Genomic DNA, 27,759 nt, shown 5'->3' on the forward strand with positions numbered 1-27,759 from the left:
CGCACGCACACACACACACACACACACACACACTCACTCACTCACACACACACGCACTCACACGCACACACTCACGCGCACACACGCGCACACACACGCACTCACACACACACACACACACACACACACACTCACTCACGCACTCACACACACACACACACACACACACACACACACACACACACACACTCACTCACGCACGCACGCACGCACGCACGCACGCACACACACACACACACACACACACACACACACACACACACTCACTCACTCACGCACGCACGCACGCACGCACGCACGCACGCACGCACACACACACACACACACACACACACACTCACGCACGCACGCACACACACACACTCACGCACACACACACACACACTCACTCACGCACTCACACACACACACACACACACACTCACGCACGCACGCACGCACGCACGCACACACACACACACACACACACACACACACACACACACACGCACACACACACACACACACACACACGAGGAGTTCGTCTTGGCTTCCAGTGCAGAAAGTACAAACACAGACATACATGTTATTCAGCAGTGTTGGGCTCATTACTCAAATAATGTGATAAATTACTAGTTACTCCTTTCAAAAGTAATATTATTACTTTACTTATTAATTTCTGGCTACAGTAATTAGTTAAACTATTAGTTACATGAGTGTTCTTTCACGCTAAACACAGAAGTTGTAATTGCGTATCTTCCTCATAAAACTCTTCTAAAATGTTTCTAACACTGTATTTCTGCCTCATGGTTTGAGCAAAATCCACACTGGATCTTAGTCAGAAGTGATGACAGACACTCATAGTAACGGTTAACTAAAAGTGTCTCCGTAATGTGTAGCTTGAAGCTAAGTGTGGCTATAATTTCTCTGTTATACCCATATGTGATTATATTCTGTGATGTATTTTATCAAAAGAAATCATAAGAAAATGTTTTGTTCTCTGAAAAGCTTTCATACAGTTTATATGGGGATCGGGGGGGTAATACCAGAGTAAAGTAAAGCTTACACTCACTCACACATCAGTGTTCAGAGCATCTTCACAGCAGTGGCGGAGCCCGGGTGACCAGTGGCCAGGGACCAGCCTGGGGTGGCACAGAGACCTTCATTAAAAATACACCGGTTCCGCGTCTTAATAAATGCATTTCTTGTCAAGAAAAAGGGGACAAAAACTGCAATTGCAGGATGGCCAAGCTTAGATCAGCGGTGGCCTCGACCCTGCTCCACGATATCAATATAACGCAATATTGCCATCCGCTGAATCTAAGCTTTCCATACTCCATATACACATGACTCTGTGAATACTATGAAAATACATCAATTATTAGATTGATGGAATTCAAATCAGAAGGGATTGAGGCATGGAAAGTAACTAAGAGCTGTTTTAAATCTTATTAGTAATTATTTACTCTACTAGTTACTGCAAAAAGGTATACTATTACTATTAATGATTACTGCCCAACACTGAAATTAAGGAAATAAAAGACACTAATAATAAAGAGAATAGACAAGAAAATGATAAGTAACAATAGTAATAAAAGAGAAAAGGAGAATGTCCATAGATTTGTGAGTTTGTATCAATGAATATAACTCCGAATGCTGCTGTATGCTCTGTTATTAGTGTATTCTGGTGAAGTTATGCACATTTAATGTGTTTTTGACGCGTGAACGCGACTTTTGTTTTGGTGCGGCGGCGTGACGTCACCGCTCTGCGTGCGCGCTCCCGCGTCTCTGTCGTGATTCGGCGGAGGAAAGGTTTGTGATGACATTGTTTAAATCTGTTTATAGCTTTCGCGAGCGATGCGAATGACATGATTATTGTTAATAACAACATTAATATAACGCGTTATGTTGAGAATCAGTTCATCATAAAAACGGAGACACGGGACAAAACAGCTCCAGCAAAGATTACTGATATCAGGTTTAAAAATTAAAATATTTTCAATTGTAAATGTTATGAGGGATTAATAATAGAATGCATTTAACACAATTATCCCCTTTAATTTAATTTTATAATTATGTGAAATCTATGACACTTATTGTCTGCATCTAAAACAGAGAAGGGTTCAATCATGGACAAAAATTATTTTAATGAAAAACAGCTCGTTTCATCAAAAGCAACACGTAATATCATCTCATATCGAAGCACGGGTGTTTTTCAGAGACACATGCGTGTTTCATAAGGTTTCAGAGTTGTGTTTGTCAACACTGTCAGACATTTATTAAGATGTAATAAAATCAGGGAATATGAGGGGCAGCTGTGGCTCTGAAGGACCCCCTTCCCACAATCCTCCTCTGCATCAGTGTCCGACAGGCTCTGGTCAGTTTATAGTTTCAGAATATATCCTAATGTTAATATTTCCTGGTCAAGCTAAACAGCTACTACATGTGTTCCAATGATAAATCTAAATACTCTTGAATAAAAGCTTAATAAACAATAACAGACTCACTGTTTGTTGTGTTTGTTTTCAGACAGTAATTGACTGATTCAGTGTATTTGACTGTTAAAATCAATACAAATTCAGGTTTTTGTCACCACTGTCAGATAATATTTATGATAATATGATATTTTATATTTGTTGAGGAATTGGTCACAATCTGTCTGCTAACATGAGAATGTGTTTTGAAATACTAAAAACCTCTGGAATGCTGTTAGAGATTGCATCAAAGCATAGCTCAGTACATACTAGACACATAAATGATGATGCAGTTATTAATCTGTGACTGATTGTCCTCTCAGACGGCGGTAAACATGGCATCTGTTAAAGAAGAGCCTGCAGAGATCAGGATTGTAGAAGTGTTCAGTCTGAAGCATGAAGAGGAACAGACAGGTCAGTTTCTCTCTCAATCTCCTCATCAATATAGATCATTCTCTACAAATAGAAAACAGCTTATTCTGCTCTTATTATAAGTACCATTATCCCTCTGTAATATGATGAGCGATAACTTCAGAGATCACTCGATGTGTGATTCAGTCACTAACTGAAGGAAACTGTTTCTCAAGGCACTTTTCTTACTTTATAATTCAAAATGTAATTTGAAAGTCTGGATGATTTGATATGTTATAATAGTGATTTTGATTTCCAAATATAAAGTGAAAAGTGAAAATGAATGACTGATACGCCTGTAGTGCTCCTCTGCTGACATCTGCTGGGTATAATGGGATTTGATGTCTTTTAAAAATATTATTTTATACTGTTTGTTTAGTTGAAAAGTGCTTGAATCTCTCTCAAAATATTGTACAAATTCTGAAATGAATAAAGTAATAACATTCGAACATTTCTGTTTTATTTGACGCGTTGCCTCATGTGGACAGATGTGTCACAAACACTGATGAACTGAGATGATCCTGCTTACAGTTTTCATTCAGAAATACGTCATATCACGCATTACATTAGGAACAATAAACAGAACTGTTACAATATTTTAAACTCCAGAATCAACTTCTGAATTGAAAGCAATGGAAACGACTCATTTCACTTAATTATGCAACAACTACTAAAATATTTTAATTATATCATGTTAATTATTTATTAATCATCTAATGTTTTCTGAGTCCTTGTCAGCAGAAATCTCCACTGGACGTGTCTTTAGAGAGAAATGCATTCACAGATCATCAGGGAGTAGCCTATCTGATTTAGTTTTGAACTGGTTCGTTTCATATAGCATAAATTCATATTTCATAAAGCTTTCTGTAGATCAATCAATCAGTCAATCAAAGTTTATTTATATAGCGCCATACAACAACCTAAAAGGTGCCCAGGGCGCTTTCCAGTATAAAAACAAGAAACACAGTAGACAGCAATAAATAAAAGCACAAATATACATAAAAACAACAATCGAGTCAGTGGCTACATATCAAAAGCTTGTCTGAAAAGATGTGTCTTCAACTGCGATTTAAAAACACACAACTCAGTGATGCTTCGAAGCTGTCCCGGAAGTGCGTTCCACAGCTTTGGGCCCTGAACGGCAAATGACCGGCCTCCAAACGTTTTATAATTGAACTTGGGTGTGACCAGCATGGTGTGTTCAGAGGAGCGCAGAGTTCTGGCTGGTTGGTGGACCATTACCAACTCCGCGAGATAAACAGGGGCCAGACCATGGATGGCCATAAACACAAACATCAGGATCTTAAACTCCACCCTGTACCGCACTGGGAGCCAGTGGAGAGAGCGGAGAACTGGACTGATGTGAGAGCGCTTGGAGGTATTGGAGAGGAGACGTGCTGCAGCGTTTTGTACCAGTTGAAGCCGATTGAGGAGTGATTGATTAAGTCCAGTGTAGAGGGCATTACAGTAGTCAATCCGCGAGCTGATAAAGGCATGGACAGCTTTTTCAAGGTCAGCTCGGGACAGGAATGGTTTGACCTTACTGAGGAGCCTTAGCTGGTAAAAGCTTGCCTTCACAACTGCACTTATCTGTTTTCCAAAAATCATACCACTGTCAAAAATAACACCCAGGTTGCGCACTGCCGTATCAAACCGAGGTGTTGGAGGACCAAAACTGGGGGAACTATTGGATGAGTCCGGGGTGAACAAGATGTACTCAGTCTTTTCTTCATTCAGGTGAAGGAAATTCTGAGAAAGCCATTGTCTGATGTTGTGAATACAGTTATGAAGAGGGTCCAGTGCAGAACGGTTACTCAGAACCACGGGAACGTAGATCTGAAGATCGTCTGCATAAAAGTGAAAACGGACATTGTAATTGGAGATGAGTTGAGCAAGTGGCAGCATATAGAGTGAAAACAGTATAGGACCAAGAATGGATCCTTGAGGGACACCAGATGACAGAGGGGCGGTTGAAGAGGAGAAGTCATTAAGCATAACTGAAAAGGTTCTGTTTGTGAGGTATGATGAAAACCATTTAAGAACCATGCCCTGCAATCCGACAGTGTGTTGAAGTCGGGAGATGAGGACAGCATGATCTACGGTATCAAATGCAGCGGTCAGGTCTAATAACACCAAAACCACAGAGCTTTTACTGTCCAGGGCTCGAAGAATGTCGCTATGGACCCTAAGTAATGCAGATTCCGTGCTATGCCGGGACCTGAAACCAGACTGAAATTTATCGACAATGGCGTGCAGTTGAAGATGAGACTGAAGCTGGGTGACAACAACCTTCTCCATCAGCTTAGCCAAGAATGGCAAATGAGATATTGGGCGAAAATTGGACATTATGGAAGGATCGAGGTTTGGTTTCTTTAACAGTGGTCGGACAATGGCATGCTTGAGGGCAGTTGGAACAGTGCCCAAACTGAGACAACTGTTTATAAAGGAGACAAGGCAGGGGCCCACGATGTCAATAGCCTCCTTCATAATCCTCGCAGGAACAGCGTCTAGGGGGCAGGTGGTAACCTTCAATTCATGGACAGCTTTTTTGAGGTCCACAAGGGTAACTGCCTCAAAGTTCTTCAGCACACATTGTGCCGCTTGTGAGGGTATGACAGCAGCAGGGGCTTGTGTGATGGCTTGCCTAACAGACGAAACCTTGTCCAAAAAGTACTGTTTGAATGCACTACAGGAGTGTTCAGATACATTATTCAAACCAACAGACACCGGATTTATCACAGAGTTAATAGTGCTGAACAAGATTCCAGGGCGTTGACTATTACTGTTGATGAGATTGGAGAGGTACTGTCCTTTAGCTTCCTTCACTGCTCTCTGATGGGTGGAAAGACTGTCTCTAAACATCTCCAGTGACACCTGCAGCCTATCCTTCTTCCATTTACACTCAGCCTGTCTACACCGACGCCTAAGGGCCCGAGTTGTATCATTGAGCCAGGGGTCTGATGGGCTTTTGGTACCCATTACCTTGTAGGGGGCAACAGAGTCCATAATCTGGGAGCAAATGGTATGAAAGATGGCGATTCATGATTCGCCGTTTCACGATTCAAGATGTAGAATACATCTACATCTTGTAGATGTATTTCTCAGGTATGTAAGGCACCCATTTAAAGTTGTTTCACTATCAGGAAAAGATGCAAGTGATCGTGCAGGCGCCTCCCTGTCATGCTTGAGCATTCCTTCTTTTCCACACAAGCATTTGAATATGAATAATAGCCTAGAGCACATTTATATTAGGTTAACGCTACAGTGTGGGATCTGCATTAAAATAAACAAAATAGATGCAATTTATACCAAATTGCAAATTGAAGGTTATTTGACATTTTAAAATGATCTAATAACGGGTCGATGCCGCTCCAATTCGTTGATGTTGTTGATTAAATTGTCGCAGTCATAAACTTGTTTGCATTAAATAATAAAGATACAAAACAAGGTAAGTTAAATATACTGAATATATATTGTACATATATTTATAAAATACTAGACTGCGAATAAGATTAGTTTCACATTTTGCATCTGCATAACATAGTGAATTATTTTTAACATGCAGTGATACAAAATAAAACCAAACATTTGTAATGAATAAATATTTAGACAAATAAGAATGAATGATGTTACTCCACAGCACGTGTGCGCCGAACGCTCAATCTCGCTCTCTTCATGAATACAGCGCAGATAGCGACACAAGTTACTGGAAACACATAACAGGTTTAGAGAAGATAATATCGACAATGAACATTATGATTCGATTTGCCCTTCAGTCCGTCTGTGCATTTCTGACCCGCACAGCAAATGCAGTCTAAATCTCTGCAAAGTGCTCGTTGAGAATGCAACTTCTAAAATGTTATTAGAATTAATTCATTTCTAGAATGTTATGATATGGTAAGCCTGAACAGATCACAGCAGTATAGCCCTACACAGGCTATCAGTCATCAGCGTCTGTAACACATTGTATGGGTGATAAGAGCAAACAATAGAGATTAGTTGTTGATCATTATTAGCATGGCCATAAGTTGGCTTTGTACAGAAAGTTTCAAGTTAATTGCATTAATAATTACTATACGATATAAACTTAATCCATAAAATGTTACCGACGTGACACAGGGCTGAAGCGTCCTGACTTCTTACATCTAGCCCATATAAATCCAAAAATCATCGCTGTTTAGACAAATTGAGTTTATTTTTTCCATCTTTCTACAAAATACTTACTGTTGACACAAATAAAAAAATGGGCAGTCTTTGATCTTTCACGAAATACAGTTGAATGAAAATGTATTTTTACTTCAGGTGCACCCCTCATATGTGGTGGATAAACATAGCGATTTCCTTCAAATTTCTATTAAAGCACATTAATGCAGTAAAATACAGACCTAAATACACAAGTTAAACAGGGTTTTATTCTTTTGGTAAAAACTTTTATTTTTTCATGGTAAGAATGACTTTTGCATGGAATTGCCCCTATACTAGCATTTTAGTGCTATTTGTGTGGAGGTATGTTAATATTTTATTGAATCAAAAGACTAGCTTATGAAAAAATATAAATAAATAATGAAACATTTGATCCGCTGACACAGAGTTACTGCTGCTGGCTACGTTTGTTCATTTAAAGGGCTTTGGTGAGCAAATAAAATGGCCAGTAACACACTGCGACAGAGTGGATGATTAAAATCAAACTCTTTCGGTGTTTGTGAGCGACGCAAATCGTTCCAGGCATGTTTTAACACTGCAAACACACAACCCGTGGATCACTAAGAAACTAATGTGCCTTCTAAAAATCTAAAGAAGATAGTAAAATATTTGTTGTTTAATTAATATAATAATTGTTTAAATTAAAACAGTTTTATGTTAGCATGGCCATTGCCCTACCCTGCTCATATGTTTATTACAGGTAAGTCTTAAATTTGAGCTTAAAATCCTGCAGATACCCTGAAAGACCAATGCTGCTCCAGTTCATTGTTGATCAAGTTCGTTTAAATGGTGACTGTCACAGAAACTTGTTTTAGCTGGGGTTGAAAAGCTTTCAAAAGCTTTGGCTTTCTTCACCAAATCAAGGTCTGTTGTTGGTCTTCCTTTTCCGATCAATTTAAATATTTCATGAAAAGTTCATCTTAAAAACTGTATGAAACAATATAAAACTATATGATTGGTCAGTTTTCCTGTCATTTGAAATTAATCTCTTTGGCTTGGCCCTCTGTAATTTCATAACTGTATTACCAATCACAGAGCTAAAAGCGTAATAGGGAGGAAATGGGCGTCTTTCATTTGAATATTGAATATGTAGTTTTGAAGGCTTGAAACTACGGAGTGTCTTAAAAAGGCCTCTTTTGTACAGAACTATTTCCTTCCTCCACGGATTCAAATCTAAAGCTCAACAGCTGAGCCCAAGCCTCCGTTACTAATTAAAAAATGTCACTTTAGAACTAGTAACGAAGGAACGTTGAGTTGCTTCATTAAAAGCTTATACTGCAGTAAAAGCTTTGTTTTAGATGGACTGAGCGAGTGTGATTGCCTGCATCTGATACACCATTCATCCTTCAGATCAATCTCATATTCACAATAAAACATTAGTTTGAATGGCCACTGAGGAACGCGATAGGCTCTTTGTCATACTATCCTTTCATCTGTTAAGGATGATTTCTGAAGGCAGCACTGCTCAGTGCATTTGTTGGCTGCGTCTTACAAGCTGCTGTTAAAAGTAAAAATAACGTCTTGATTCCAGTCCCTTTTAACATAAAAGTCTTTACTACTGATTCACTCGAAGACATTCTCTTGTCACCGAAATCACCCTCACTACAACACAAACTGTTTCACAGTACCAAATACTATTATCTATATAAAATAATCCCTGTTGAACAACAATATTTAATAAACAATAGCTATTATTAAAGTTACTGAGGAATACAGTAAAGAGTACAAAGGCAGTGCTCTGATACAGTATTAAAGTTATATAAAAAAGAAAGTTATGATATTTTCCCTCAGCTAAAACTATTTCCTCGGATGCTCTGGAGTTCACATCTCTGCATATTTGAAGTCTAAACAACTACATTATTGCTTAAAATACTTTCTGTATGTATAAAATTACAGTGGATTTGGGCGTCCACTATGACACTCGCTGTGAGAAATACTGCAAGCAGAGCGATACAAACAGTGAAATGGTTCCTGTGGAGATACTGCTGAATATCTCATGGGTAGAAAGACCTCTCAGCCAATCAGATTTGAGAACCTTCATATAATTATTAGTAGTAATAATAACAAAAATAGTAGTATTAATAATAATACAGTCAGGTCCATAAATATTGGGACATGGACACAATTCTAACATTTTTGGCTCTATACACCACCACAATGGATTTCAAATGAAACGAACAAGATGTGCTTTAACTGCAGACTGTCAGCTTTGATTTGAGGGTATTTACAATTACAACAGTTTGCATATGTGCCTCGCACTTGTTAAGGGACCAAAAGTAATGGGACAGAATAATAATCATAAATCAAACTTTCACTTTTTAATACTTGGTTGCAAATCTTTTGCAGTCAATTACAGCCTGAAGTCTGGAACGCATAGACATCACCAGACGCTGGGTTTCATCCCTGGTGATGCTCTGCCAGGCCTCTACTGCAACCGTCTTCAGTTCCTGCTTGTTCTTGGGGCATTTTCCCTTCAGTTTTGTCTTCAGCAAGTGAAATGCATGCTCAATCGGATTCAGGTCAGGTGATTGACTTGGCCATTGCATAACAGTCCACTTATTTCCCTTCAAAAACTCTTTGGTTGCTTTTGCAGTATGCTTTGGGTCATTGTCCATCTGCACTGTGAAGCGCCGTCCAGTGAGTTCTGAAGCATTTGGCTGAATATGAGCAGATAATATTGCCCGAAACACTTCAGAATTCATCCTGCTGCTTTTGTCAGCAGTCATATCATCAATAAATACAAGAGAACCAGTTCCACTGGCAGCCATACATGCCCACGCCATGACACTACCACCACCATGCTTCACTGATGAGGTGGTATGCTTAGGATCATGAGCAGTTCCTTTCCTTCTCCATACTCTTCTCTTCCCATCACTCTGGTACAAGTTGATCTTGGTCTCATCTGTCCATAGGATGTTGTTCCAGAACTGTGAAGGCTTTTTTAGATGCCTTCCTGTTTTTGAGGCTCACCAATGGTTTACATCTTGTGGTGAACCCTCTGTATTCACTCTGGTGAAGTCTTCTCTTGATTGTTGACTTTGACACACATACACCTACCTCCTGGAGAGTGTTCTTGATCTGGCCAACTGTTGTGAAGGGTGTTTTCTTCACCAGGGAAAGAATTCTTCGGTCATCCACCACAGTTGTTTTCCGTGGTCTTCCGGGTCTTTTGGTGTTGCTGAGCTCACCGGTGCGTTCCTTCTTTTTAAGAATGTTCCAAACAGTTGTTTTGGCCACGCCTAATGTTTTTGCTATCTCTCTGATGGGTTTGTTTTGTTTTTTCAGCCTAATGATGGCTTGCTTCACTGATAGTGACAGCTCTTTGGATCTCATCTTGACAGTTGACAGCAACAGATTCCAAATGCAAATAGCACACTTGAAATGAACTCTGGACCTTTTATCTGCTCATTGTAATTGGGATAATGAGGGAATAACACACACCTGGCCATGGAACAGCTGAGAAGTTAATTGTCCCGTTACTTTTGGTCCCTTAACAAGTGGGAGGCACATATGGAAACTGTTGTAATTCCTACACCGTTCACCTGATTTGAATGTAAATACCCTCAAATTAAAGCTGACAGTCTGCAGTTAAAGCACATCTTGTTCGTTTCATTTGAAATCCATTGTGGTGGTGTATAGAGCCAAAAATGTTAGAATTGTGTCAATGTCCAAATATTTATGGACCTGACTGTAAATGCTTTGGTAACACTTTAGATTAGGCAACACGTTAACTATTAGCTAAGAGTTTTCCCTAACTAAACTCCTTATCTGCTTCTTATTAATAGTTAGTAAGGTAGTTGTTAAGTTTAGATATGGGATGGATCTAGGGATTAAGGGATCTAGAATATGTTCATGCAGGATAAGACATTAATGTTAAATGTCAACACAACACCTGTGTTCTTAGCTGTGGGAAATCACATAACTGCATATCTTGTGTGTGAAGGTTTTCGATCCACTAATTAACACTTGTGTTTAGGCATAATTTAATAAAAGAGAAATGCTTTATATCATTAATACATTGTTAACTGAGAGAGTTAGGAAGTTTTGTTGTGGAGAAATATGAAACTGAGTGTCTGATCTGTATAACATTGCGAAATCTAATGATAATGTCTCTTGGGAAAAGCAGAGGACCTAATACTGAGCCCTGTGGCACACCATACTTGTGTTAGATAGGGCGTCATTTTCACAAGCAAAGTGGTATCAGTTACATAGACAGGACCTAAACCATGCTAATGCTTGTCCACAAATGCCAGCATAATTGTCAAGCTGTACAAGAGAATGTAGTGGTGACAAAAGATCTAATAGGTTTAGAAGAGAGATGTAACATTAATTAGCACAATCTCTGTGCTACAGTGGGGATTAAATACTGAATTAATTTTCTCAGAGATACTGTTATTCTGCAAAACATAGCACAGTAGAGAGTATTTTCATTAGTCATGAATGGTATATTTAAGATCAGTCTATAAATGAAGGTGTTGGTATGGATCTTAGTAGTATACAGTACATTAGAGATTAAGATTAAGAACCTGGAGAGTTGGTGCCAGGTGAATAGTCTACACCTGAACATCAGCAAAACTAAGGAGCTGATAGTGGACTTCAGTACGAAGCAGGAGCGGTCGTACCAGCCGATCACGATCAGCGGGACTCCAGTGGAGAGAGTGGACAGCTTCAGATACCTGGGTGTTCACATCACGCAGGACTTGACTTGGTCCTGTCATACCAGCACCCTGGTGAAGAAGGCCAGGCAGCGTCTGTACCATCTGAGACGCTTAAAGGACTTTAGACTTCCCTCTCGGGTGCTTAAGACTTTTTACACCTGCACCATCGAGAGCGTCCTGACGGGCAGCATCACTTCCTGGTTCGGGAACTGCACTATGCAGGACAGACGAGCCCTCCAGAGGGTGGTGCGTTCAGCGGAACGTACCATTCACACCGAGCTCCCTAACCTGCAGGACATCTACAGCAAGCGGTGCCTGACCAGGGCCAGGAAGATAGTGAAGGACCTCAGCCATCCCAACAATGGACTCTTTTCTCTGCTGCGTTCAGGGAGACGCTTCCGCTCCATGAAGGCGAACACAGAGAGAATGAGGAGGAGCTTCTTCCCGCAGGCCATTCGGAGTCTAAACCACTCTCCACTCTAATCACATCACCCCACACTTCCACTTTGCACATTTTTCAAGTACAATCTGCACTAATTTGTAGAAGGTTACGGAAGGATAAATGAGTGGGACTTACATACCATTTGTCTTTGTCTTTAGTATCCTTTTACTCACTTATACACTTTACTGCACTGCACAGCACAGCACACGGACACTTTATCACTGACATACACTTTACTTTTTATAGAATCTATATAGAATCATATTCTATTTTTTATTCTCATATCTATTTGTTATCTTATTTTATTGCTAGTTTATTCTGTATATATGGTTACTGTACTTTTTCTATTTGTATTTTTGTAAACTTGAGGTTTTTCTAATTTTGTTGGACAATTTGTTGGACAGTCGTACAATACATTTCACTACATGTCGTACTACGTATGTATATGTATGTGACAAATAAAATTTGAATTTGAATTTGAATTACATTATCATACATGTTTCTAGTTTTGATGATGTGTTTTGGTTTTGATTCTTTAAATGTTTGGATGTCTGTTGCTTTGTGCCATTAAACTGGTGTTCATTTTTGTTTGTCTTTTTGCCTTAGATTTGAAGCTGCTGAAAGAGGAGTGTGAAGTACTGAATGAAAGGGAGGAGAACGATCAGTTTCATGGTTTCATAACTGGAGAAAAATCTTTCAGGAGCTCACAGACTGAAAAGATACGAAAAAGAGCTCAGAAGACTAGAGGTAATTTCACCTGCTCTCAGTGTGGAAAGAGTTTCGCTCAAAATAGAAACCTTAAACGGCACATGACAGTTCACAGTGTGGAGAAGCCTTTCGCATGCCAGCAGTGTGAAAAGAGCTTTAAAACAGAACAGAACCTCATGAATCACACTCGCACTCACACTGGAGAGAAGCCGTACAAATGTGATCAGTGTGGAAAGAGTTTCAGATATAAAAGAGATCTCGACTCTCACATGATAAGTCACACTGGCAAGAGCCCTTTCACCTGCAAAGAGTGCGGGAAGATCTTAAAATGCAAAGTTAACCTCGGGTACCACATGCTCATTCACACCGGAGAGAAGTCTTTCAAATGCGTTCAGTGTGGGAAGAGTTTCAGACATAAAATAAGCCTTGATAACCACTTGAAGGTTCACTCGGGAGAAAACCATTTTGCATGTCAACAGTGCGGAAAAAGTTTCATTGAGAAAGGAAACCTCAAAATCCACATGAGACTTCACACTGGAGAGAAGCCTTACACTTGCACTCAGTGCGGAGAGAGTTTCACATATAAAAGAGCTCTCGACTCCCACATGATCAGTCACACTGGCAAGAGCCCTTTCACCTGCAAAGAGTGCGGGAAGCTCTTCACAAACAAAGTCAGCCTTAAGTATCACATGCACAAGCACACCGGAGAGAAGCCGTTCACCTGCGATCGGTGTGGAAAGAGTTTCAGACGTAAACAAACCCTTAACAGACACACAAGGATTCACTCCAAAGAGAACCGCTTTATATGTCAAGAGTGCGGAAAAACTTTCCATAAAATGAAATGCTTTGAGATGCATAGGAAAAATCACTCCCGAGTGGAACCTCTCAAATGCCACCTGTGTGGAGGGATTTTCCCATTCATTGAAACCTTTAATAATCACATGAGGCTTCACACCGGAGAGAAGCCTTTCCAGTGTCATCAGTGTGAGAGGAGCTTCACGTATCGGCGATGCCTGAAACGCCATTTGCAAACGCATTCTGGAAAGAAACTGCAGTGCTCTGAGTGTGACAAGAGCTTCAGAAAAAGGAGCAATTTCAGCAATCATCTGCGATTTCACTCTGGACAAAGGCCATTCAAATGTGATCAGTGTAATAAAGGCTTTATTTTGCCATCACACGTAGAGATACATATGAAAACTCATGCTTATGTGAAACCGTATTTGTGCTCAGAGTGTGGAAAGCGTTTCAAATGGCCTAGCCATCTGAAATGGCACAAGAAAATACGGATTTGTTTGAAATTAAGGCTTCGTTCACTCTGTAGCTGAATGTGGCCCAGATTTGATTTTCTGCTCAAATGCAGAATGTTTTTTTGATGAGGCTGTTGACGTAAACTTTAAATGTGATTCAGCCATGTTCATTTGTTCTATTTGCATCCTTCATGCATTCATTATATTTATTTTTAGACTTTTCTTTTGTCATGTACATAATGAACACTTGTGGCCATGCTTGACCATCTCCTTTTTGCTGTAGTTTTAATCAAGTAACTAATTTGTATTGAGGCATCACTCCATTCCATATATTGATCCGAATCAAAATTTCTGTCTTGATGTGAAATGGCATGATGTAAATGAACAATTCTAAATAAAAGGACATAAACTGAATACAATTATGAACACCGCGCTGCATTATTTAATTAATCTTTATTGAGAGAATGACCGTTTGGATGATGTGAACGCAAACCATACCCGAGTCTGCTTAGTAAACTCCTTCGCTGCTAATATGAACGCAATTGTACCAAATCATGGAAGTAAACCGCTATTAATGATATATTATTTGAAATAAATATGTGTTTGTGTGTGTTTCACTCATTTTCCTGACGAGCGTGACTGATGCGCTGCAAGCAGAGAGCTGCATATCTACGGTGGCCGAGAAGTGCAAAACAAATCACAATTCTGAAAACAAAATTACAAATGCAAATCTAAAAACAAGATAATAATTCAGAGAACACAACTACAAATCCGAAAACACAATAACAAATCAGATACAGTGGAAGAGGTAGGTATAGTTTGAGAATGGTGTACTCACCGCTGATTGGACGAGACATCTGTCAATCACGGTATACAGGACGTTCAGCAGGCTAGCGGTAGAAAGTTCAGAGATGTCTTTAAAGCAGCTCAGTATAAATATTGCCCTTTCTGTGGATATAAAATATGACAAGGTTCCAAAGTTCTGTGGTTCATGTGGAAAAAATCTCAAGGTTTTAGAAGAGACACGACAGAAATGCCCGTGTCGAGAAACATTACAAGTAGGCTAGATAGCGATAACATAGCTAACGCTAGAACAGGTCATCAGCATCGGAAATCCTTCATAGTTTTTCTATATTTTCATTTTTTGAAATGTACGTTTATAACACTATACTTTGTATTATGGGTCAATATCACTGTAGGGTGCCTTTTGGTGTCCTGTACATAAATAACTCATTTGCCATGATAACGTAACATAAAAATGACTATGAAAGGGTGTATTATATTAGTTCTATATTCATAACAAAAGCATTACTTGGCTCTTTAGATACATTTTCTAGATTATTTTGTTTTTAGTTTCGTGTAAGAGGATGTGTGTTATTTTGCTTTATCCCATGCACTGCTCATTAAATTTGAGAGTAGAATACAGTCAAATCATACAATTCAAATGTTTTTGTTCTCTATTAATTTTTTGTTAAACTCGATTTGAGTGTATTGATCATTTGGTAATAAACAGAATATTTGTTATTGTCCATGTCCCTGGAATGGTTGTCCACCCTGTTGTGTTGGGAAATCCCTTCACGTTGACATCAGGACAGCAGATTCTGTCTGAATAAATGAGGTGAATAAATTGGTGACTTTTCAATTGACAAATTTTCTTCGTATGAGTTTGCTTACTTGTTTTTCCCAAGTTTAACATGTCCACCCTGTTAGCATACAATATGCCAGAAGTGTTTAAAATACAGTATTTTCACAATATGCAAGTTTAAATGCACCAAATTATCTTCAACAACCAGACTAAACATTTAGCTAGTCACAGTTTGTTGTAAGCTAATTAAAGCTCAAAATGTCCAGCCTGTCGTCCTCTTAGACTCGATAGAGAGGACATACACATGACAGGGTGGATATAGCATTCATTTGTAGTTAATATTGCTAAAAACTGAAATGAATGGGGGGGGGGGGGGGGGGTGTATATCAATGTGATTGAGGATGTAATTATATTATTTATTATTATTATGTTATTTTTAATAACTCTGTTTAGGAAAGGGACATCATTCCTTTCAGAAATATAATTTGCATCTTAATTTAAGCACTCTTTATTCTAATTCTATTTTATCTATCGGTCTTTATATCTATTAGTCTTTGTATCTATCTGTAAAAAAGAAAAAAAAAACACCAGAAAAAAAAGAAAAAGGGAAATATTACAGCATTCATTTTTGTGCACAATTTTTACAGAATGAGCGTTAAATATTGTATCAGTGAGTGGAAATATAGTAGGATTCATATTGAGTAATTTAAAAAAAACAATACACATTTTTTTAAATTGCTATAAGTTTGATAGCAACATACAATCATTGCTGTTAATGGTGTTCACCGTCTGTTTGATCACATGACATTAACTGCTTGATTTTTTACTGTACATTTCTGCCATATGGACATCAACTTGAGATAATCACCACTGATAAGCTATTACTAAATATAAAATGTAGAAACTTTAATTTTCTCTAAAGCTGCTTTTGCATCTTATTATTTGCATCGTGAAACATCACTGAATAAGTGTTTAGCACAGTTGCCGTTGCTAGGAAACACTTATTTTGTTTACTATGTTGAGAGTTGCTGAAATCGCGTTTGGTCTCATACTGTATCACGTATGGACACGTGTAGACGTTCAAAAAAGGCTTCATCAAATTAGGACAGACATGACTGATATGGACATGACAGGAATAGGGGCAGATGACAGAGTTCTTTCTGAGAACACTGTCCCACCCTCTTCAGCTGCACATGCAATGCCAGAGGTGCAAGTTGTTACTGAAGAGGACATGGAATTGGAGGCAGATTTTGATGATGTGTATTGTGATTGGTGTGATGGAGATGGGACATCAGGTTCGGATTCTGAAAATGATGATGACCTAACATCACTTTCCGATAACATTGCCAACTGAGCAGTGAGTTTTGGCCTTTCCATCGTTGCCCTGACTGCACTGTTGAGTATACTCCATGTAACCCATCCCAATCTGCCAAAGGCTGGTAGGACACTTCTCAAGACGAAAACGCATTATGCTATTCAAGAGAAGGCTGGGGGGGAACTACCATCACTTTGGCATCCTTTCCTCCTTGAAGGCCACTATAAGCAAATATGCCAAAACACTGGCAGAGGGCATGAGATTGGGGCTGCAGATTAATATAGATGGTCTACCTTTACTTAAAAGTTCCACTGTACAGCTGTGGCCCATCCTTGGCTTACTGGTTACCATCCCCATGAAGGAACCTGTGGTCACTGGGGCAAACTGTGGACCAAAAAAACCTAGTCCGGCCACAAAGTTCCTATCTGATTTTGTCAATGAACTACAGGAGCTAGAGGCTGGGTTTTGCTTTGGAGACAAGAACCTTAAAATTGAGCCTCACATGGTAGTCTGTGATAACCCTGCACGGGCCTTTGTGAAAAAAGACAAAGACCCATAATGCTTACCATGGTTGCGATAAGTGCCTACACCCAGGGCAATACCAGAACCGGCGTATGACGTTCCCTGGACCAGAGCGCCCCCAGAGAACGGACATCTCATTCAACCTGATGGTTGATGAACTACACCACCATAAGGGGCCACATCCATTTGAAAACGTCAAGGTTGGCATGGTATCACAGTTTCACTTGGATTATATGCATCTAGTGGTGTTTGGGCGTTGTAAGGAAACTGCTCCAGACCTGGCTCCGGGGTCCGTTAACAGTAAAACTACCGGCATTAATAGTAGACAGGATGTCAGGCAAACGCCAGTCAATGAGGCCCTACGTGCCAATTGAGTTTGCCCGGAAACCACTGTAACAATTTATAAGCTCAAAAGGGAATTGTATATAAATAATTACGATTAATGACAATTATTTATATCGGCTGCCAGTAATAACCGTCGCAGAATTAAATTGCCATCAGCTACTTAACAAAAACAGAATAGGCTATAACCTATAATTGTCCATAAATTTAAATATCAATTTTATATTTCCATTGAGTAGTGATTACTTTTGTACAGTAAATTGATGTCTTGACTTGAACCTTTTCTGTTAGGCCTATTTTCAATATTGTTAGGTTAAAAATACAAGGCAATGCAGATTTAAGCTTAGGCCTATATTGCTGTAGTAGCCTAGGCCTAGTGATGGTTTTAGTTTTATCCTATTTTATCCTAAAGCAAGAACAAAAGGGATTTAGAAAATTAGATAAACTGCTCCAAAACGGATCCTGGCCAGATGAGCCAGGATTTTTATGAATCCGTTGCGGGTCCGCGGCAGATGTATGTATTAATTTGCGGGTCCCAAACGGACCCGCCGCCGAGGTAAGGTTTTAATCGGATGCGGAGCGGAGCCATGGCGGATCCGCGATCCGCCTTCGTTGCGGATCCGTCACTGCACACAAGTGGACGCCAATACGGGTCTGTTTCGGAAGCGGCCGATCCGCTGTGAAGTCCTTTTGCTGTGTGGGTATTATTGTTTTCTTTTTTCTCGCTCCGTTTAATTTCTCTCTTGTTCCGTTTTTCACGAGTTCATCAAACAACAGTGGTAAGTGAATCAATCATAAAACACGGCGAGTAATGGCTTCCCCTTGCATCGTCACTTGCACCACTTGCTACATGTGCAGTTTATCTGTCTCTGTCAGCAGCAAAGGATTCACATGTGATAGATGCAGGGGAATAGTTAGGCTGATAGAGAAGATTTCAGAATTAGAGACACGCATCCAAACTTTAGTTGAGGACTGTAAGAATGTGAGGGCTGTAGATACTGCTTTGGATGCGACTTGCTCAGGGAGTCCTGTACATTGTTCGGTTCCGGTAGAGCCCGTGCAGCAGGGCAGCTGGGTGACTGTGAGGCGGCCTAGTCACGGGTCAAAACACCACTCTTCCGTTCCGATCAGAACATCAAACAGGTTCTCCCCACTCAGTGAGGCACCCACTGAGAAACCTGATGAAAGTGCTCTGGTTATTGGCGATTCTATTGTACGGAACGTGAAAATAGAGACACCAGCCACCATAGTCCAATGTTTACCGGGAGCCAGAGCGCCTGACATCTTGGCAAATTTAAAAGTGCTGGCTAATGCTAAACGTAAATTCAGTAAGATTGTTATTCACGTCGGCGCTAATGATGTTCAAGTTCGCCAGTCGGAGATCAATAAAAATAATGTTAAAGAAGTGTGTGAAATTGCAAGTACGATGTCAGACACTGTAATATGCTCTGGTCCGCTCCCTGCTTACCGTAACGTGTCCACAACAAGAGTTCATTCAGAGCTGAGCAGACACGTTCATGACACGTGCATTCGGGGCATTTTGTGCAGATACCCTATAAGTCGTAATATTAACTTTATGTAGTATAAATAACGAAGCGTATACTATATGAGATAAATGATGAGTTAAATCCCATTGATTAAAAACCTGCTATCAAATGCTTCATTCTACCGATCATCATCAGAATTTTTGGGGCAGACCTGACCTGCTGAAAAGAGATGGTCTTCATCCCTCCTGGGGTGGTGCCACTCTTCTCTCTAGGCAAGGCAAGCTTATTTATATAGCACATTTCATACACAGTGGTAATTCAAAGTGCTTTACATAAAAGAAACTGAAATAGTCATTAAAAATAATAATTACAGCAATAAAAACAAGGAATTAAAAATAATAATCACAACAATAAAAACAAGGAATTTAAAACAAACATTCAAACTCTTCCGAACTAAGTGAACGAACCATCCAAAACACCTAACTATTCCACTACTTCAGCCCCTACTTACTTTGACCATCATAAACCAAACAAATAGAACTCAGAGGTCCTACTTCAACTGATTAATCAAACACACTTGTCTTTCTTTGCCCACATCCTCTTTACCATCACAGCACTTACTTTAGCCTTCTGTTTAAACTTTTAAAATGACAAAAATGTATTTAAAATTAATTTAAAACAGTTAAGGACAGAAAATGATTATACATAAAATACAGTGCAGTCAGTTGGGACGTAGCACAGTGCTCATTCAATAAATGCACAGCTAAACAGATGTGTTTTGAGTCTTGATTTAAATGTGGCTAATGTTTTAGCACATCTGATCTCTTCTGGAAGCTGGTTCCAACTGTGGGCGGCATAATAGCTAAAAGCAGACTCCCCTTGTTTAGTGTGAACCCTTGGTATTTCTAACTGACTCGATCCTAATGATCTGAGTGTTCTCTTAGGCTTATATTCAGTGAGAATATCAGCAATATATTTAGGTCCTGGGCCATTGAGTGACTTATAAACGAGTAAAAGTACTTTAAAATCAATCCTAAATGTAACTGGAAGCCAGTGTAAGGACCTGAGGACTGGTGTGATATGCTCAGATTTTCTGGTTCTAGTCAGAATCCTGGCAGCAGTGTTCTGGATGAGCTGCAGCTGTCTAATGGTCTTCTTGGGAAGGCCGGTGAGGAGACCATTACAGTAATCCACCCTGCTGGTGATAAAGGCATGAACAAGTTTCTCCAAGTCTTGACTGGAAACAAAACATCTAATTCTTGCAATGTTTTTGAGATGATAGTATGCTGATTTAGTTATTGCTTTGACATGACTACTGAAACTAAGGTCTGTCTCCAGAATCACCCCAAGATTTCTGACTTGATTTTCAGTTGTTTGACCCCTAGAGTCAAGGTATGCATTCACCTTGAGAACTTCATCTTTGTTTCCAAACGCAATGACTTCAGTTTTCTCCTTGTTTAACTGAAAAAAGTTCTGGCACATCCAACTGTTAGTTTCATCAATGCATTGGCAGAGGGAGTCAATGGGGCTGTAGTCATTTGGAGATAAGGCTAGGTAAATCTGGGTATCATCAGCATAGCTGTGATAGGCAATTTCATTCTTCCTCATTATCTGACTTAGTGGGAGCATATACAGGCTAAACAAGAGCGGTGCTAGAATTGAGCCTTGTTCTTTCAGTCCCAGAAAGAAGTGAGGTGTTTACCACTTCTAAAAGATCAGCTTCCAAACAGTTGAGCACACTTTTGAAAAAAGATGTGGGAAGTGAGTCATTTTTTGCAAGGTTTGCAATTCTTAAAGGATAGTTAGTAGGTCAACCGGAAGCGGGAACACTTCCCAAAACACCCGATGTACTTGTTACATCGTTAGAGGAATGGCATCTACGCTAATATTAGTCTGTTTCTTTCTTATTCCGAGGTCACCGTAGCCACCCAGATCCAGACTGTATCCAGATCAGATGGTGGATCAGCACCTAGAGAGGACCTCTACAGCCAGGACAGTACCCCAGTGCCCCCAGGCCATTGGGACAAGACCACAGGAACAAGATGAGTCCTTTGCACAATCTGATTCTGCTTTAGCCTAGATTTAAACTGCTGATTTTGTCTGGCCAGAGGAGAATGACACTATTTCCCCCTCTAAATACTGTAAAGCTGATATAAAGCCACCCAGCTCTATATCAAGCTGATGTAGAGCTGCTTTGATACAATTTGCATTGTTAAAAATACTATACAAATAATAGTGACTTGACTTGAAAATAGTGACTTGATGACAGCTCACTCAGGGTGGGGCTAAGGTGAAACACCAGTCCAGTCTGTGCTGAAACACTACTATCAATCAAACTATCGTGGGAGGGGCCTGTCTGTGTGATATCACAGACAAGAAGCTGAGAACAGCTTGATTTGAGAAAGGGGTAATGATTTAATGAGGTGGGTGGATTTTTATCATTATAGGGTGGCTGTGTACACACACTGCCAACACACATTTATGTTCAAAAAACTTGTAAAGTGCATTTCGCATCAGATGACCCCTTTAAGAATACAGCAATGAAGCACACACTAACAAAAAAAAAAATATTTTTTTATTTTTAACTGGATAACCATGCAATTTGTGTCACAATTTTGGTACAATATTTAAATGAACACCCATAAAAAAAAAAAGACCATGTCAGTCATGAAGCCATGGAAGATCTCTACCTTTCCCTCTGAATGATGCTCTACAAACACCATAGTCCCACAGGAGTTCCTCATTGACAGCAATGTCTCGCAGAGCAAAGAACAGAACACATTCCCTGGGTCCGTCAGGACAGTTTAAGGAAACTCTCCGAGGCCACACATTATTTCTCTTTCGGGAATGATTCATCCTCCTCCCAAACGTTTCTTTGTCAGGGTGGCAGTCACAGGGGAATTTCTGTGCATCGATGCAGAGAGGCTCACCACCCTTGAAGAAAAACAGGTATGACGGTTCCCCAGTGAGGGCCTCCAGCCTCCGCTCCCCTTCCTGCTTGGAGACTTCTTCACCGTGGTAGTCACACACCACCTGGTTCTTCTGGAACTCCATGGTGGCAATGACCCCTGCACAAAGGTAAATGAACATGCTTTTGAGCAAACAGCTTCCCTCTCCCTGCTCCTCTAAATAATTACAAATGTGGGTATAGTCACACCATTGCCTTTCCCCTCAAAGTGCTTAACGGCCAGCCCTTTCCATTTCTGATGGACTACAGAAGCAATGAGGAGAGGGTCGTTTGCGACAGGGGACGGTTCCTGGAGGGGCACCCATGCCAGCAGAACACTGTCCACAGACGGCACATTGTTGGTCCACGTGGTCTCTTTGGCAATGGCACGCTGGACACGAGGCGCTCTGGGTTTTTGGCCAGTTCTGTCAGTGGACTGCTCTGGGGGAAAAGCCTAAGGTGAGTTTTAACCAAACACATCTCACAGAATGTAGACTGTAAAGTGACTGGCATTATTGTAAGTACTTACCAAGAGTATACTGTACACGCAGCTTGTACTGAAGTCTCCTCCAGTAGTGGTAATAGCTGCGGTCCTCAAATCCTGCCTCTGCTGCCTGCGGCTTTGTCGGAGGCTTCCCATGAAGGGTAACGGGAAACATGTCTTCAAAAGCTCCCCAAAACCTAGGAGTTGGGAGCGGCACCACTGGAGTAGGTGGAGATGTCCTGTAAAAAAAAAATCATAATGAAAATAATAATAATCTACTTAATTTAGAGCACAGTGCCTTTATACGTTGAGTTGACAATTTTTTTTTTAATCTCTCTCTTTTAATAATTCCAAAACCATCTGAAAGTCAATAAGTTTCAGTTCCAATAATGGCACTGGTGTGCTGTGTGGCCAATGCATCTTCGATGCAGCCTTTCTATGATTATAAAAATACACTCAAATATTCATGAGTTAGAAAGGTTAGTTGTTGCTTTGTATTTGGAAAAAACAATCAATTTTACATACTATAAATGGTGTTGAATTTGTTGATGATATGGATCTTATAATCTGTTGTCAGTGATGAATAAAATTAACAAAAAGTGTACATGACTTTCCTTTCTATTTTTTAAACAAAACAAAAATCTGAATTGTTTGCCTGAATAGAAATCTGAATGACGAGTAGATCATTTCTTACAATTACCAAACCCTACTCATGAGGGTCACCTTAATGAGGTGAAGTCATTCTGTACCTCTTCAACATCTGTGGTGGCTCCTCCTCAGGTGGATTGACCACCATTCCTGCCTGTGGCTCTGGTGGTGGCATAGGTCTCTCCTGCAGCCTCTTGACATACCTGTTGGCATGCATTGGAGGGAGAAATGAAGATAAGATGTCTGTCATGGCATGTCATGAAACTCAACCGCGTGAAGCACTGACTAGAATACTTGCTTTTCTCGTAGTCGTTGCACATCGGCTGTTGGGTTACAAAGAGGAAGTCCTGAAGCTCCCAGGAAGAACCGGTCCCTGTCGTCTCCCTCCGGAGGTTGAGCCTTTAAATATTCTGGCCGGATGTACTTGAAGTAGCAGTCCAACCACTACAGCAAAAGATTTGTGCATATTTTATGAGTGTTAGCTGTGACAAAAACTGTTAATTAACTAATAGTGTGGCATGTAGAGGATCATCTTACATGTTCTTCTTTTCTGTTCAACTTTATGCTTCCTTTGGACAGCTTTACAACGACTCCATCTCTCTCCGTCACCCTGTCATTCCATTCCTGGACCTGTGCGAACATTCAGACAAAAATTATAACATTCACACTTATTCTTCCACCTCACAAGACCTAATATATCTGTGTTTGAACACGTCTAAAATATGTCAGCGGTGAGCTCACCTTGAACTCTTTAATGCTCGTAGGACCCAGGTGATGGACCCACATCATTGTGGCGAGGCAGAAGTTCCGGAGGACCGTCTTGGTCTTTGCAGGGACCCCTTTATGTTGGCTGAGGCGGTTGGACACCTCACCCATGTCCTCTTCTGTGAGAGCAAGGATTTCAGACTCCTGGAGGGCAGCACTAGGAAACGAAGGGACCATTACTGTGGTATGACTAACACACCCTTGTACAGTGTATTACACCCATCAGAAATCCATTCACAGACCTCCCTACCTGTCATGCTCCTCTTTGATGAGGAATCCCTTTGCCTGGAAGTACTCTGCCAAGGAGTCACAAGATGGGTCCTCCTTGACCAATTTCCTGACTTCAGACAAATTCATAATCCTCCCCTCTCTTGTCCACTTCTCTTGTGACTCCTTGGCCCTCAAGACTTCTTCCTGGATACAGCCATCCTCCGCATCCCGTAAGCATGCATTTCTTAAATGGTGTTCAGTGTTGGTCTGGGGCTCATGACAAATCAAGCAGTGGACCGGCCTTGAAGGATTCCTGCACACATCTAAAGAGCATCTAGGTGAATTCTCAGTCACATGACACAATGCACTGTATGCTAGAATGACTTTTACGTTACAATATCGATATGCATATATACATTTTGTCCTCTCCATGCTTTCTATCCACAGTGGTGTCTGTTCTCTCCAGCTGTGTGTGTCTGTAGCCATAAGAAACAGCCATGTGAAGGTAGGGGGTGTCATATACATAACATTATAATGAGAACCCGATTATAATAAAATGCACTGAATATTTAGAGTTTAGTTGCTGTGTTTCTGCACGTTGTTGTGTGAAGAACGCGTCCACAACAAGAGTTCATTCAGAGCTGAGCAGACACGTTCATGACACGTGCATTCTGGGAATTTTGTGCAGATACCCTATAAGTCATAATATTAACTTTATGTAGTATAAATAACGAAGCGTATACTATATGAGATAAATGATGAGTTAAAGCCCATTGATTATAAACCTGCTATCAAATGCTTAATTCTACTGGCCATCTTCAGCGTGCGCAATTTAAAACAGAAATGCAGAACATTAATAACTTCTGCCGTATAAATAACGTTATAATGAGAGCACTGTTGTAAAAAATGTTGTGAATTCTTAGGGTTCCGCTGACGTTTAATGATAACTCTTTTAAGCAAAACATAAAACATTATTTACCCTGTTTGAATCTGCGAGGTCCGTTACACATTTTTCCTGTGTTAACCTCAGTAATTATGACTGTCTGACGTGACTCTTGGTAATTCATCTTACCCCCCCTGCCCCCAAACACATGATTAAACTATCAGTCCACTATTGGCATGATTCGAAAATCCCAATTCGACTATGAAAATCCTTAGTCGGGGACACCCCTAAAACTTTGTATACCAACTTAAAAGTAAACAGCATTTATAGTGTTAATTAATTTATTGCAAAGAAACCCAAATGCAGAATAAACTGCTGTCATGCACTCAATCGCGTAGTGTGAATGAAGTTAAATGGACTTGATCTATGCAAAAGCACGGTTCTCTCAAACGCTTCCTTTTCTACAAAGCCCCTCCTTCTGACAAGCACAGTCTGCTCTGATTGGCCAACTTTCCCCGCTTTCCATAATCACGAGCTTTAGCTTCCAAAAAAATGTAAAGGCCGTTAATAATGACTTTAGTTTTACCATCAGTTCAAGGCCGAGAGAACAGAGTCACGTGACAGACACAGTGATGAAGCTCGTATGTGTTGTGTTTGCACACAAGCCACAGTTAAGACGATTTCTGACGGGATGTACTCTCCGCTGTGATGTGACCCTGTTCCCCACACACACACACACACACACACACACACACTCACACTCACGACACGTACAAAACTCCACATTTGAACAGTCAATAGCAAGTACTTAAACTAATAACAAAACATACTTACAGTCGCTGATTCAGAAGCGCCAGGTTGTCATAGCAAAGTCAGAAATGATCCTTTTTGTTTTTTATCCTTCGTGCACAGCCACAGCCAGCCTTGTACTCTACTAGGTTCACGAAACTGTCATCCATAAAATGCGTTGCGCAAATTCGAACGTTTGGGTTGTGCTGTTCTGTTGTAAACAAATCATAACAATGATTCCTAAATGCATCAACTTTTGGAAGGCCAAATAAAGTGCTTTTGCTTTCTCCTGGAAACACACAGCATCTCCCTGACACAACTGCATCAACACTACTGCGGTTACTGAAACCACCCCTGCTTTCTTTCAAATATTTCCACATCGTGACGTAGACATGTGGGGATGTGTTTGAGTCTTAACTTTGATAAAGAATATCTCTTTGGTTTTGAGACTTTAGTCTTTGCAACTTTAGGGAAAGGAAAACTTGAAATGGCATCATATGACCCCTTTAAAATGTGCGTTGGTATGCAGTTTTACCTCTTGCTCACGTCCAGGTTGCCAACTCCTGTGCTACAACTGTAGGTCAACTATGTTATTTGTGGTAAAGTTGTTGATATATATACAGTACATTGTGAAAGTATTCAAACCCCTTCATTTTTTTCATGTTTTGTTATGTTGCAGCCTTATGTTGAACTGCTTTAAATTACTTTTTTTTCCCCACACCAATCTACACTCTATACACCATAACAACAAAGAAAATAACAGGGTTTTTAACATATTTGCAAATTTATTAAAGATAAAAAAAACTTAAATGATTCCATTGCATAAGTACTCATGCCCTTATCTGGGACAGTTGAAATTTAGCTCAGGAGCATTCATTTTGCTTGTAAATGTTACCACACTTTGAATGAAGTTAACCTGTGGCAAATTCAATTGAATGGGTACGCTTTGGAAAGGCACACATTAGGGATGCACAATATTGTATTTTGGCCGATACCGATATATTTCCTTTTGTTAGGAAACAACACCAAGTTTCTCCTGTGCAGAAATTTGGTTAATTTTTAACAAGAACTTATTTGTTAGAATTAAATAAACAATAATGAAGGTTTTTGACAGTACACTGAAGCTTTGAAAATTACTATAAATAAACTACTCAAATCCACAGACTGGCTCTGATCTTTGGTAACTAGCATCAGCTTCTCCAGACTGTAAATCTGTGGAAAATCAGGGCAGAAATCATGTAGTGTATTCCAGCCTTAAGAGACTAGAGATAAGATTACATCCAGTTAATAAGAGGCTTCATAATGAGGCTAGTTTCTGTGTTCATCTCCATGAATTAAAAGTTGTATTGGTTTGTTTTATTTGATTGTGTTATTTAGCTGAACGTGGACTAGTCTAGATGTTGATATGTGCTTAGATGACACTTCATTATGAATATATAACTGATCGACTTAAATGCTTTGTTGCTTGATTTTAAAGACGTTTCTGATCTACATTTAGCATTATTAATCTGTAGGCTAAGAACATATATTTATATAATTGTTGTTAGGTGACTATGTTAGGTGGTTGGAATTTAAACTTTGAAACTGTTATCTTTTCTGCTCAAGATGAGAATGTTTTGATTATCCAATGTTAGAGAGAGGACAATATATGTAATTCATA

At 39.9% G+C, this 27,759-nt stretch overlaps 2 protein-coding genes across 3 annotated transcripts in view; one reads left to right on the forward strand and one right to left on the reverse strand.

Annotated features, from left to right (window-relative positions):
* The first annotated feature begins 1,747 nt into the window (after positions 1-1,747).
* On the forward strand, positions 1,748-15,769 carry LOC306858329 (uncharacterized protein). Of its 2 annotated transcripts, none has more exons than XM_079398815.1 (3): positions 1,748-1,791; positions 2,777-2,867; positions 12,774-15,769. In XM_079398815.1, exons 2-3 carry the CDS (start codon positions 2,789-2,791, stop codon positions 14,198-14,200), a joined length of 1,506 nt encoding a protein of 501 aa, XP_079254941.1. In that variant the 5' UTR covers positions 1,748-1,791; positions 2,777-2,788; the 3' UTR covers positions 14,201-15,769. The 2 variants fall into 2 exon arrangements, with proteins under 2 accessions (XP_079254941.1, XP_079254942.1); XM_079398816.1 differs by having other exon boundaries at positions 1,770-1,957; positions 12,774-14,546.
* A 6,158-nt stretch (positions 15,770-21,927) lies between these two features.
* The window catches only part of LOC306858414 (uncharacterized protein), an 11,831-nt gene continuing 5,999 nt past the window's right edge, over positions 21,928-27,759 (reverse strand). The window contains exons 4-11 of the mRNA XM_079398953.1: positions 24,468-24,750; positions 24,194-24,374; positions 23,990-24,082; positions 23,751-23,896; positions 23,554-23,655; positions 22,850-23,043; positions 22,531-22,761; positions 21,928-22,441 (exon numbers count right to left, since the gene is read on the reverse strand). Of these exons, the coding sequence (XP_079255079.1) occupies positions 22,035-22,441; positions 22,531-22,761; positions 22,850-23,043; positions 23,554-23,655; positions 23,751-23,896; positions 23,990-24,082; positions 24,194-24,374; positions 24,468-24,750 (1,637 nt within the window). The 3' untranslated portion in view covers positions 21,928-22,034. The remainder of the gene's footprint in view (positions 22,442-22,530; positions 22,762-22,849; positions 23,044-23,553; positions 23,656-23,750; positions 23,897-23,989; positions 24,083-24,193; positions 24,375-24,467; positions 24,751-27,759) is intronic.

Source organism: Barbus barbus, assembly GCF_936440315.1.
Source record: "Barbus barbus genome assembly, chromosome: 39".
NCBI lineage: Eukaryota > Metazoa > Chordata > Actinopteri > Cypriniformes > Cyprinidae > Barbus > Barbus barbus.